This window comes from Podarcis muralis, chromosome 8, assembly GCF_964188315.1.
Source record: "Podarcis muralis chromosome 8, rPodMur119.hap1.1, whole genome shotgun sequence".
Classification (NCBI taxonomy): Eukaryota; Metazoa; Chordata; class Lepidosauria; order Squamata; family Lacertidae; genus Podarcis; species Podarcis muralis.
The window spans coordinates 80563504-80577485 of NC_135662.1; the positions used below are offsets into that span (position 1 = coordinate 80563504).

Sequence of the window (13982 nt, forward strand, 5' to 3'; positions counted from 1 at the left end):
GGATCGCTATAGTATGAGTTTTACTGTCATCTCTCTGCTACGAACCTGTGGGTTTGATGTGAAAACTTCTGTTTTATCTCTTAAAAAAGATGATGCTTTCTCAGCTCACCTAGACCCTTTCATCTTAGATTAGAACATGTATTCTTTTTTAATTAGATCTGCCACCTTTTAAAGTATACTTGTTACGTAATTCTATCTCCTTTATTTATCTCTTTATGGAAGTGAGCTGTTTCAACGGCACTGCCTCCAAGTTTCTAGGCATGAGTGCAAACTACCTATTTGTTTCCATCCACCCAAAGGAAAGGATGCAGTCTGCCTTTTTCATTGTTGCTGAAGGCACATTTGCAGCAGATTCTTTAATTTCTAACTGCTCCTGCACAAAACAGCTGTATTAAAAACAGGTTCAGGAGGCCGGAAAAGGAAGCAGCAGCCTTTCACGTGTGCAACTCCAAATCCTGATTTAGAGCAACACATATATACCAGAGTTGCACAAAATAGCACTAAAAAGGGGGTGCTCTTTTGTGCAAAGCTTGTATTTAAAAAATAAATTAAAAAGGTGTGTACATACCTGCATACAAATACCTGTTTGCATACCTGAAACAGACCTCAGGCTTCCTGGCCTGGAGCACACAAACACACATTTTTGACTGCTGTTTTGTGAAAATTTGGTAATTGAAAAACTTGTATTTCATAATTAAAAATGGAGGTTAAAAAAGGTGTGTGCGCACAGGTAAGCAAATGCCTGCTTGCCCACAGCGGACCTCAGATTTGTGGAACTTATGGTGGGCAAGGAATAACTAATTCAAAAGGGTGGAAAACAACCCTCTGTAAAAAATACTTTCCAACAAGCACTGCCCACTAGTATGGAGAAGAAACACTGAAATGGATTTCAGAGGCATAAAACTGAAAGGGCTCTTAGAGTCAACCTACACATGATGTGCAGAATGTTCCTTCTCATCATATTTGCAAACAAAACCTTTTTTTCTGAATGAAAAAGTGCTTTAAGGAAGGAATGCTTTTTTGGGGGAAATCTCTGGACTTAATGACTGCCTTATCTCCTCCATTTTTGGAACACGGACAGAACATAGACTAATTATTGTGGCCGAACCCCCCAGGAGATGCACGCTTTGCCAAAATCCTGGCCTCCAGGATGAGGTGAGCGACAGGAGTCCCGTTTCCTCACAGGACAGCCAGGAAAGAAGATAGAGAACAAAGTGCAGCAAGTTTCTTATGGGACAGGAAATCCAGGCCTGACGTTTTCCTTCAGAATCAACCCAGTGAACACTGTTTTAAAAACACGAGCTGGTGTGTGCTGAAGGATTTCAAACCTCGGAGCGTTATTTCTATTTTATTTTTACTTCAGAGGGAGCATGCTCCCCTTTATGGTTGAAAATTTGTGAGGAGGTGGAATACTGCAAAACGCATCAGAGCAAAGCTGTGACACTTTAAAAGTTGAGAAATGTGCTCTGTTCCTCACACGGAGGAGCATTTGAGAGAGGTGTTCAGGAGCATCACAGGAAAAAAAGTATCTGCCTGTGCCCTAGAAAGATTTCTCAGAGCAGAATAAAAGAGAGCTCTGAGAGATTTCTTAAGAAGTCGTTTTCTTTTGAAGACTTATGACTGTTCAGAATTGAAAGGGCTTACTATGGGTGACAGATGACGCAGGATTCCCAAACAGAATCTCTGTGCGATGAGAAGCCTTTGGTTGCCTGTTGCAGCTCTCGGTTCTGTCAGCTGCTACAGTCACCTATGAAGCATCCTCTCAACCTTTTCTCAACGCCATTGACCAGCCACCCACTCACCCTTGATGCTTCCCATGCCTCTAGAAGTTGGCTGCTATTGGAACAAATGAACCAGGTGGTTGGCAGCAGCACTGCAAGAGGGATCTCAATGGGGGCACCAAAATGACAACTGCAAACAAGCGCTCAAACTGGCACTCGCCTACAAGTATTATTCTTTTAAAAGGCATGGCCTTACCAGTAGACTTGCAATCTAATAAACATGACAAATGATGAAAAGGAATTCATCAGTGTGGAGGGAGTAACATCTGCGGACATCATTGAGAGTTGCTGCTTTTGGCACACACGGGCTGAGGATGCATTTAGTACCAATAGGAAATTAGCTACGCACAAACAATAAAAACATACACTCAGTGTAGTTATATGAGTATTTTAATACATGGGGGGGGGGGGGTTACATGTGTGCTGTGTTTCCCCTACATTTGGATACCACATGCAAATGGGTCCATTTTTTCCAGTGACACATCTGTGGACGCCCTATCAATCAGGGGCACCATCTTCGTAAGCACTTTGGGGAAGCCCAACGCGACTTGCCCATGTTTGTGATGTCACATGATGTCCTGACGTTGCTCCATGCCCAGCCTCGATAATGGGCCCCCCTAAAATAATAATGAAGGGGCCCCACAATGCTTCAGCCCCCGGCACCTATTGCATCACTGAATTACAGAGGACACTTTTGCCTGTCTAGGTGTCCGGGAATGTGTTAGAAGAAATAACTAGAACCTTTATGCATGATTGGGGGGGAACCCCACAGAGGAGAAAAATAACTTTGGTCCATAAGATTGCAAGAAAAGTTAATGAAACCTGCTTACAAAATATGTTAATGCTATTGTAACATGCTTTTCTTTTAACAGTTGGACAAAGCTTTAGAAGAAGTCACTATGCAGCTTCAAGACACCCCTGACAAGACAACATATATTAAGCAGAACCACTATCAGGAGCTCAATGACATCCTCAGTATACGGAACTTTACAGAAAATAAAGGTAGGGAAGAACAACAACAACAACTTTATTATTTATACCTCACCCATCTGGCTGGGTTTCCCCAGCCACTCTGGGCAGCTCACAGCATATATCAGAACATACTGAAACATCAGACATTAACAACTTCCCGATACAGGGCTGCCTTCTAAAAGTCAGATAGTTGTTTATTTCCTTGACATCTGATGGGAGGACTTTCCACAGGGTGGGTGCCACTACCAAGAAGGCCCTCTGCCTGGTTCCCTGTAACTTCACTTCTCACAGTGAGGGAACCTCCAGAAGGCCCTTGGAGCTGTACCTCAGTGTCCGGGCCAAACAATGGGAGTGGAGACGCTCCTTCAGGTATACTGGGCCAAGGCTGTTTAGGGCTTTAAAGGTCAGCACCAACACTTTGAATTGTGCTTGGAAATGCACTGGGAGGCAATGAAGTTCATTTAGGACCGGTGTTACATGGTCCCTGTGCCCACTCCCAGCCACCAGTCTAGCTGCCGCATTCTGGATTAGTTGTAGTTTCCGGGTCACCTTCAAAGGTAGCCCTACGTAGAGCGTATTGCAGTAATCCAAGCGGGAGATAACCAGAGCATGCAACACTTTGGCGAGACAGTCTGTGGGCAGGTAGGGTCAGTCAGCTAGCATTGTATGCACGAGGCATTTTGGGATGGAGTGAAGCAGATTCGACAACAAATCCTTTGTCAAAACCACATTTTCTCCTTTTTCCACGTTTCTCCTATTTCCTTTTCCCTGTCTAGGATATATTCCAGTAAATGAAATACTGGCAGTGGGTGGTTAGCATCATGAGACGACATGAGGAGTGTTAATAGGGGGTGGCGAAGAGAATCTGGACCTCCAGCTTTCTAATGTTAACCATACGGACCTAAGTTTCTCTTAAACCACTGTCAACTCTTCTATAAACCACTACATATTTACTACCTCCATTAACAAGCATAGCTATGTGACCTGTTGCTGCTTACCTAACACAGAACCTAAGAAGGAAACAGCAGGTTTTCACCAGACATTGTCCACACGCTCAAAACTTACCTTCACCTTCATGAAATATGAAAGCTGAGCTTCTTAGGCAGTACACACTGTCACCATTTTGGAAGGGGGGGGCGTTGCGCCTTTGCAGAATTGCAGAGTACATAGTTTCCTGGTAATTTAGCAATGGCAGAAAGTACCATATTGGCCTGAATATAAGCCTCACTTTCTCCCCAAATTCCGACTGTGGAAAGTTAAAGCGCAGCTTAAATTTGTGAGCTTACAAAAATTGGCTAAAAGCCTCAGCGCCTAGGGCTTGCCGATCGAAAGGTCGGCGGTTCGAATCCCCGCGGCGGGGTGCGCTCCCGTTGTTCGGTCCCAGCGCCTGCCAACCTAGCAGTTCGAAAGCACTCCCACGTGCAAGTAGATAAATAGGGACCGCTTACTAGCGGGAAGGTAAACGGCGTTTCCGTGTGCGGCTCTGGCTCTCCAGAGCAGCGATGTCACACTGGCCATGTGACCCGGAAGTGTCTCCGGACAGCGCTGGCCCCCGGCCTCTTGAGTGAGATGGGCGCACAACCCTAGACTGGCCCGTACGGGCAGGGGTACCTTTACCTTTAAAAAATTGGCTTTTACGATATCGCTGCTAAAACAGACATAAGGTAAAATGGAACGGGTGTGAGTGCCTGCGGAATTTTAAGGGAGTGGCTTATATTCGAGTATTGCCTTTTTTCCCTCCTCCCCCCCCCCCCCGAATTTGAAAGGTGCAGCTTACATTTGGGTGTGGCTTATATTCGGGCCCATACGGTATAGAAGAACTGGTGGTGAGAGAAACTAAGAAGTTGATAGGCTCTGGAGGCACTTTATAGACAAGAGAGAGACTGTTGTCAGTCATATGAACATTGTGGTTAATGAGGTCAAAAATGAAATTTTGGTCATCCCCTACAAAAGAAGGAAACAAACCCTTCACACCAGCATTGTTTTTTCCCAATTGATCAGAATTTTATCGATTCCCCAACCCAAACCGCTCTGTATTTTGATAAGATTCTACATTGATGTAGCTTCGTAGGGACTGTGCAGCATGTGGGAGCCATAATGTGGCTTAGTGTTACATGTGAACCAGGCCATAGTAATCTCCCAAACTAGCAAAGTTTTACTAGTGTATGAAAGTCGAAAATGGCAGAGTACAGTTTGGAATTGCTGATCTGCAGCCACTTTCTCTTCTCTCCTACCGATCTGAAACAGCAAAATTCTGTTCTCTGAAAAGGAATGTCTGTATCTAGCGAAGATAGCCAGCCTCTAGAAGCCATTTTGGGGCTTCTCTGTGCATCTGCGTCTTTTCTTCCCTATATAGCGATTCCATTTCAGCATATGCTTTAGGAGTAATCTAATGCCCTGAATTATGGAATGGGGGTGAAATATTCAAGTAGCCTTTCTTTTCAGCGGGTATTACCAAGGGCGCCTGGGCAAGTCCAGAAACAGGGGCACTCCTTCTCCCTGCCTTGTCCCCCCCCCCCCCCCAATGCTGGAGTAAATGAGGGGGGGTTAAAGTGAGCCTGGTTTACTTTGGAAATCTTTTAAAGGGTAACTGGTGACAGGACAGAATGTTTATCTTTGCAGAGTTACTTTGTGCGTTAAAATAGACAATGCCGCTGTAAATAGATCTGAGGATTTTGGGACAAGGGAATAATGAACTTTATTTTAATGTGACACGGTTTCAGATAAAGGGGCTGGTTCTTGCAGTAGACAGAATGATCAGGAACCTGACATGTAGGTAAATAACAAGGCATCAGAAGAACTGTCACTGTTAAAGGAGGGAGTTGAAACTCATATGTCCATTGGCAAGGATTAAGGCCGTTTTACTTTAGAACCTGGTCGCTCCTGGGTAATTGTGCGGTTTCACAAATTGTGCCTCCAGTTGTGGGACTGCAGGATGCAGTGGCCTCCAGCAATACAGCCTTGTTCTAAATTAGGTAAAGGTAAAGGGATCCCTGACCATTAGGTCCAGTCGTGGCTGACTCTGGGGTTGGGATGCTCATCTCGCTTTACTGGCCGAGGGAGCCAGCGTACAGCTTCCGGGTCATGTGGCCAGCATGACTAAGCCGCTTCTGGCGAACCAGAGCAGCGCACGGAAACGCCGTTTACCTTCCCGCTGGAGCGGTACCTATTTATCTACTTGCACTTTGATGCACTTTCGAACTGCTAGGTTGGCAGGAGCAGGGACCGAGCAACAGGAGCTCACCCCATCGCGGGGATTCGAACCGCCAACCTTCTGATCAGCAAGCCCTAGGCTCTGTGGTTTGTTCTAAATTACAAAATGCTTAATAGTGCTTTGGTGGGATTTTGTTTTTCTGTCTAGCTGGTTGGGGGAAAAAATGCCTTTTTTTTATTATTATTGCTATAGGACCATCAGGGTGCATGGCGTAGAGAAGAGGTATTGGGAGTCACACAGAACAAAGCAGGAAGTGGCCCTAGTTAGCTGCCAAAGGTGTTGCTTATAGCCCTTTGGGAGCAGTGGAGTCCAAGAGTGAGATTGTGTTTGGTTTGCAGCATTTGGAACAAGCCCAGGATTTGAGACATATTTCTAAACATAGAAATGTCTAGGTCTTGAATAATTCAGCTGTGTTTTCATAGAAGAGAGAAGGGAAGAGTGCTGTTTTGACTTTGGGTCTTATGTCTTCAAGCTGCCTGCTTGCTTTAAGGTCTGGGAGATGGAGCGGTTCCTGAGGGTAGCACTGCAGCCACCATTGCCACCAAAGAGAGGAGGGAAGGCATTAAAACAAGGTGGGGGGGGGGGGATAAAGTTCCAGGGAAGAATTTATCTCCTCCATTCAGCAACTGATGTGTTGGCTTCACACACCTTCCTAGCAGAAAGTCACAATAAGCTCAATGGCTCATACTCTGCATAATTGGCATCTGCCTGTCTTGAGAGACAATGGAGTGTGCTTCCAGGGGTGAAGTCAAACAGCTGTGTTAGCAGCACCAAAACGATCTTGCCAGCACGCATGCCTGGGCAGTATGTATGGAGGTCTTGGATTGCCCAGACAACAGGACCCCTCTCTCAGCCTCACTGATGCGGTCCAGAGGAAAGCAGAGCAATACGTTTGGCAACAGGTTGGCGGCAGGAGTTGCCGGAAGGAGGTGTACAAGATGCCACCCAACGGTCTTAGGGACTGCACTCCAGATTTGTGTAGGATTCGCTCCTTAGCTTTTTCTTCTCCCAGAGATACCACACAAGGCAGCGGAGCGTCCTGCATAGATATGTACAGGATTGCACTGTGTGTGTTGCAGCTACCACCTTCACTGTGCTTTGTAGAGAGCTCTTCTGGGCCAGGTGGAGAACTGTTGTGTATTGCTGTGTGCAAGGGATCAGATCTTCATCCAGTCACTTGTACAACAGCAATTTCGTTTTGGGTGGTGGCAGGAAAGACAGACGACCTGCTTTTTGGAACTGGGAACAAAGAAGAAGTGACAATGTCCCTCCAGAATTTCTCACCAACGGAGAGATTTGCTAGTAATTGGGGGTGCAAGTAAAAGCATGTATGTTTCAATGTGTTTAAAATCTAATTGATGGTTGAGGATTTTATTGGATGCTGCGAACTAACCATCTGTTGTCAGGGTCATATTTTTATATTTTGCATTATTTTAATACATCTAATTGGTCTGGGGAAACCCAGATGATTATTATTATTATTATTATTTTAATGGTATGTTTCTTAGCTATCACAAGAATTCAGTAGATTCAGTAAATAAGTTTAGAAGCACTGTGGTAGATTACAGAATCATCCTTGCAACTCTGGAAAAATAAATTTACTTTGGAAAAATGATAATATAAGACACTTTTCTCCCTTTTTCTAGATGGTGAAAAGGCTGTATTGAAAAACCACCTTGATCAAAACCCGCAAGCCCAGTGGAATACGACAGAGCCCTCCAGAACGAGCAAAGACTTTACAGAAGATATCAATTCCCCAGAACAGTAAGTAGCATGGTTCTTTCTTGTTACATGGTCACAAGAACTGAGGTTGCTTCCTCAGTCCTTAGCATTTTTTGTTAAATCTGTGCATCGCTTACTTACAAAATTATGTCTCAAAGGATCCTTTGAGATACAAGCTAACAGTTGTCGCTGTGCCCTTGGTCTTTCCGAGTAAAATGTTAATCATTCGAACACATACATATTTATGGCAAGATTTAGTAAAACAAAATCTTTTGTAATTTGAGGGCCTTGTTAACGGTGCCCCCAGCCAACTCTGGAGACCTGAAGTTCTGGTTTTCAAGCATGGTGACATTTCTGTTATGTACAAAATACTGCCTCAGCATTAATGCTGGGCTTAGGTGGCTAGCAAGCAAGTATTTAGCTTTACAAATGAGCAAAGAAAGAGAAAAGCGAAGACCCAAGGCCTCACAGTGGTTTGTTAAGAAAGAAGTGGTATTATAACTTGGGTGTATTGCTTTTGCTCGTTCCATGGGCTATTTTGTCAGGCCGCCCACTGGATTTATTTGTGGCTGTAAGGCATCTCACAAACGAGGGACACTTTGTCAATAGCCTGCTAGCAAAGCCCTCGCTCCATTTCTTTCCTGTTCATCTTTCTCCTTTCTGCCTTTGCAGCATACAGCGCCGACTCTCCTTACAACTGCCCATTCTCCATCATGCCTATTTGCCATCAATAGGAGGGGTCGATGCCAGCTGTGCCAGTCCGTGCGTCAGCCCCAGCGCCAGTCCAAGGCACCGGCACGTGCCGCCATCTTTCCGTGTGATGGTCTCTGGCCTGTAGGAGGACCAGAGCTCCGTGAACTTGCTTTTGGTACTCAATGGCTGGACCGAACGTCTTGTGTGAAACTCTTGCCTTCTACATACTCTCTTACTCTTAGCACAGAGGAACTAGTTTTACGAGGCCATCGTCAAGGGAAGACCAGCTCCACTGCTGTGGGAAAGCATGTGAAGTGGAGAGGGTCGCCCGGAGGTTTGATCTGTAGCCTTACTTGTGGACGTTTTTATTTCTTCCTGAGGAAAGTCACCAAACCCATGTTTCTTCCCAGATTTCTACAGAGGCCAGGGTGGCTGGGAAACAGAGACTCGACAAAGAACAAAGACAAAAGAACCCCGCTCAAGTGTCACTAAACTTTATACGGCTACTGAAAAATGTGGAGCCACGTGCAAAAAGTTAATTGCATCAACTGAGAGTTATATTAACTGAAATGGAAAAACTTTTGTTTTGCAGGGATTTCATTCAGGTGCTGGAGGCACCGGCTAGTTGGGCCGACATTCATTTCTGGGACTACGTTCAGTGGGGAGGAGGAGACACTTTGAAACGGTTCTTCGGGTGTCACTGAGACTTTCACTTAGCCCACACATCTCAAGATACGCTTGGGATGGAGAATGCTTCAAGGGGGAAGCAGGGCCAGGATCTCAGAAAGACTACCAGGTAGGGAAAACAAGATGCTATTTGCAGCCATTCATTCCCCCTGATGAGATGCAGGGCTCCAGAGGTGGCCATCTGCATACTGAAAACTAGGTCCAACAGCACAAGGCTGAGAATGGCTACGGAAGTCTTAATGTCACAGGATGGCTTGTCCCCCTCCCCAGAGTTTGCTTGATTTAAACCACAACATAATTACAGTACAGTTAATTTAGCAAGGCGGGGTGGGGGGTGGGATGTTTAGGCACCACTTTGCTGCTGCAGCTGAATTTTGCAGAGGCACAGATAGTATATACACAACCTTTGCTTCATATCTGCGTGTGTGACAGTGGTAGTTGAGAATAAGACAGTCTGAACCAAGTTCGCCTAATATGGGCTAGGGAATGAATCCCCCTTGTCCTTTGAATTAGAAAACTAAAGGCAAGAAGTGACTAAGTTTTTTGTAGAAGACATTTTTTATTTTTAAAAAAAATGGTCTCCCCCCGAGAAATCATGATTCAATCTACTCCTTCCCTAAAAGAGCAGCTGAATTCTTATCAGAGTGTAACAGCAGGAAGCTCAAATGAAATGTTTGAGTGATTCCATCACTAACTGATAGAGGTCTGATACAAGCATGTGCTGCCTGTCTGCTAGTGGTTCTGTGCAAGCCTGCAGTGATTAAGATTGTGCATGTGTGGTCCAAAGATCTTTTCCACAATTACCTGAAACAGAGAATTTCAGTGGGACCCTTGCTGTGGGCACAGCACTCGCATTATTGAAGATACTGCATTCTCTGATGTTCTTATCGCTTATGTAGTTATAGGGCACTTTCCACATAACCCCAGGCACGGTGGATTCTGCACTGGACCAGCATGGAAGCAAGGCCTAATCTTCCCCATTGCCTTACTGCGTATAGGACGCTCGGAGCAAGCTAAGGCGCCTGCATTTCCATGCACCGACAAGTGTGCTTTTCAGCTGCTGGTACTCAACCCACCAAACACACTGTGAAGTACCACCAGTTGAAAAGCACTGCTCTGTGAAAAGGCCTCACCCACACAATCTTTAGATTGAGTGAGCCGGGCCTATTCATGAAGAAATGTGCTTATGTAAAGCTCTTGTTCCTTCCCATGGCAAGCTGTGAGCAGGATATGCAAATCTTGTGAATGGCGCAGAAGCAACATTCAGAGTGTGGCTGAGCGCTGGAGACAGACAAAAAAAATCCCCAAGTGTTGTACGCTCCATTGTCTCTGTTCATTATTTTTTAAGGGGGGTAGTGCTTCGAAACTCTGCAACACCCGTGTGCCCAGCATGATGAGAGAGAGAGATGAAATTACTGCCACCTTCACTTTTTTCCCAACCGTGTTGGCTGTCTCCAGCCTTGGCCACTCCAACTGGATGGCAATTTGGCATGCGACATTGGTGATACTGGCCAGCTGCCATTTCTAAATCTTGTATTAATTAAGCTAGCACAATAGGGCAGTGTGGAGAGGGAAGGGTGGGTGTGTGCGTGTCCTTTTGTTACTGCACTGTCTTCTCTCATGCCATAGGAATGAATCTTTTTCCCACCAGTGTTCCCAGGATATAGCATTTTAGTATCTGCATGAGAGAGGAGATTATATCAACCGCGGATGCCCCTGCTCCCTCCTTCCTGATTATATTACCTTTGAAACACATGGCGCTTAATCCACTGGGGGCATCACAGAATCTCTCCCTGCACACGTATCGTTGAGAGGTCATGGAGCCACCTGGAAGTGTTAGGACAACAGTGAGTAAGTCTACCGCACAGGGAGTAGGACACATCACTCGGTTTGAGCACTAACCACTGAAGGTGTCGTCTGGTGTGAGTGTGTGAGCGTGTATGTATGTGTGTTGCCAGTATTCTCTTAATTTATTAATAAACTTCATCAGGACTTTATTTAATACAAATAAATATTACTTTTCAAAAAAGAACAATAATACTGTATATAATGTATACACAAACATTTCTGTAGAAAATATTATTCCAACATAGCAGGAAACCAATCAAAAAAAATAATTCCAAAAAGTATTGGACTGTTGGCGGTGAGTGTGTGTCTGTAACTCTTTGTGAATACTGACCGTGTGCTGTTTCTTAGGTTTAAATCATGCAGTACATTCTTTGTCTCCAATGCAACTGTAGTTTCTCCCACAACATTTTTTTTTAAATTTCCTGCAGAAAATAAGGCCCACAAAAGTGACTATAGCTATTTAATGTTTCTGTTTTTTTATATACTGCAGCAAAAATGTACTGTAAAAATTTATGACGAGCTATGCCCCAATGGCATTTTCCAACAATGATAGTGCACAAAATGCTTTAATCTAGACTGGAACTGTCAAAAATTATTTTAAAAAAAGAGAGAATACATGGAGAATTTCTTGTATACCCCTTATACTGCATGAAAACCAATTTTTAATAAATTGTTGCAAAAATCTGTTTTATTAATAAAATAGAGAAAACCTAATTACTACTTAGTGGTTCTCTTTCTTACAGATAACTCTTGTAAATTGCAGGTACACACTTCTAGGAAAAAAGCTCACTCAGGCCCCATTTGGTGAGATAGGGAGCAATGGATCTCTTTCTGTATTACAGGCAAAGGCCTAGCTAGAGAGAAGTGGGAAGTGCTTCAGAGTCCTGGCCAAGCCTTTAGTCTAAGAAAAGACCCTGTCTTCCAGTAGACACTGTCCTAGACCACTCATGAGCAACAAGGAGAGAAGAGAAAAGTTGTTGTGTAGTGTGCCTGCACCATCGTCTACATACTGCAGCACAAAGTCCTGCAGAACATTCAGTCAAGGGAGCAAACCTTTTCTTCCCACAACTGCCTACATATGTGACCCTGTGGCTGTTCACTGGATTACAACTCCCATCAGCCCTTGCAGTGTTAGCTGCAGGGCTGATGGAAGCTGGAGTCCAGCACTATCTGGAGAGCTAGCCTAGAAGCTACTTTTTAGGATGATATCATGCACCATGGAGGTCCTTACCATTTGCAGGGTGAGATTGGTTGGATATAGTGTGGAAGTGACTCTCCCGTATGCCGCCGTGGTTCTGATCTCAACTGTCTGGTAATGGCGAGGGGACCTGCACCGAAAGACAGAATTAACAGTGAATGTGGCCTTTTTGTGTTTTAACGTATTATTTTTAGAATCATCTTGTTTTGAAGTGGGCACAAGTGGCAAATTGTACGCATTTCTGAACAGGGTTTTTGTTTTTTTAAAAACAGCATGTATTAGCTCGTGCTGTGTGTGACTTGTAGCAATTCTAAAGCTCCCTGTCAGGAAGAAGGACATCTTGGGTTATAAATTCCAATATACCAGAAAGGGAAAAGGGACCACCCCAAAGAATTCAAGGCCCATCAAAAACCTAATATTTGTCTACATTTGTTAAATCGATCAGCATCAGCCACTTTTATGATGCTGTTTTCCATAAGGGAAGAGGTACAACTTCATTTTAGGCTAATAGATACATCATGGGATCTAAATAAGTTCTGTATTGCCTTTGATGATTTTACAGCAGCCTTCGTTCTTAAAGACAATGTTTACAAGAAAACTGCAGCAAACCAATATTAATGAAATGTTACTGGTGTTAATAAGTATTTTGCATTGCAATGCAAATTGCTTGCTCAGATTTGTCCCATTCTACTTAATTGAATAGGCTTATACTTCCATGAGGGAAGAAACAACTATGGAAAAGATATTGCTCTCCATATATGTAGGAACTGAGATGCACTGCGTTAAATTATTTGAAGCATTGCCCAAGCTGAAGGTAGATGACACTGATGCTCCCATATCAGAGTTAGAAAATGTCTTAACTTTTGAGACATGTTTATTATGCCTTTCATAACAGTCGACAATAGCTGCATAGGAATTACAGTGGTACCTCTGGTTAAGAACTCAATTCGTTCTGGAGGTCTGTTCTTAACCTAAGGTGCCACTTTTGCTAATGGGACTTCCTGCCACCATGCAATTTCTGTTCACCTCCTGAAGCAAAGTTCTTAACCTGAGGTACTATTTCTGGGTTAGCAGAGTCTGTAACCTGTAGTGTCTGTAACCCGAGGTACCACTGTACTCCACAAAGTGGATGATAGCTCCCTATAAATTGTCCTGCAATCCAATACCTAGTTAACTGGAAATAAGCCCCCTTAAACTCAATGGGACTAACCTCAGAGCAGACAGCACACACTGATTAAAAAAATATACTCAGGTTCCCAGTTGTTTTCCTAATGCGAGATGATATGAAGTTGCATTTCAACGTATGTTGCCCTGGTTTTTCAGACATTAGTCATGACCCCAGTGGAAATTTTAAAAAATCAATGCTGCTTTCAAAACAACTCCCTGCATGTTTCTTCAGCACTCCTTCCCATTCACAAATGGATTTTCACTGTTCCTTTACAGGCATGTTTTTCTTTTTCTTTTTTTAAAAGTGGCTACTTCCCATGAGATACTCTGACCACAGCTACCAGACCATTGCTTTTGAAGCAATGTAAGACATCAGAACTGCACTGTTGGATCAAACCTAAGGCTTACCTAGTCTGATATCCTGTTTCCCAAAGTGACTAGCCAAATACCCATGAGCAATAACCCTTTCCAGCTGCCATTTTTCAGCAATTAATGGCATTCTCCCTCCAATCTTGGATGTAGGATAACAGACACAGAAAGCATTATCCTCCGTTAATTTTGAAGGGGTCTACACTGGTGGCCATAACTATTATTCATGCTTAGGAATTATTTACAGAGGAAGAATGTAGCAGCTCCTACAAATACAAAGGTTGTTATGGTCTGGGGGAAGGGCAGGCTGAGTTTTTGCTGGGAGGACAGA

General features: G+C 44.0%; 2 protein-coding genes across 7 annotated transcripts in view; one reads left to right on the forward strand and one right to left on the reverse strand.

Annotated features, from left to right (window-relative positions):
• Positions 1 to 11631, forward strand: part of GABBR2 (gamma-aminobutyric acid type B receptor subunit 2) — a 292240-nt gene extending 280609 nt beyond the window's left edge. The window contains exons 17-19 of the mRNA XM_077933377.1: positions 2654 to 2783; positions 7614 to 7731; positions 8362 to 11631. Of these exons, the coding sequence (XP_077789503.1) occupies positions 2654 to 2783; positions 7614 to 7731; positions 8362 to 8527 (414 nt within the window). The 3' untranslated portion in view covers positions 8528 to 11631. The remainder of the gene's footprint in view (positions 1 to 2653; positions 2784 to 7613; positions 7732 to 8361) is intronic.
• The window catches only part of ELP2 (elongator acetyltransferase complex subunit 2), a 53833-nt gene continuing 45151 nt past the window's right edge, over positions 5301 to 13982 (reverse strand). For 4 of the 6 annotated variants that reach the window (XM_077933382.1, XM_028737978.2, XM_077933380.1 and 1 more), the window contains 2 exons: positions 12149 to 12245; positions 5301 to 11339 (listed from right to left, as the gene is read on the reverse strand). The gene's annotated coding sequence lies outside the window, so the exon portion shown is untranslated. The remainder of the gene's footprint in view (positions 11340 to 12148; positions 12246 to 13982) is intronic. The other 2 variants (XM_077933381.1, XM_077933379.1) reach the window with 2 other exon arrangements.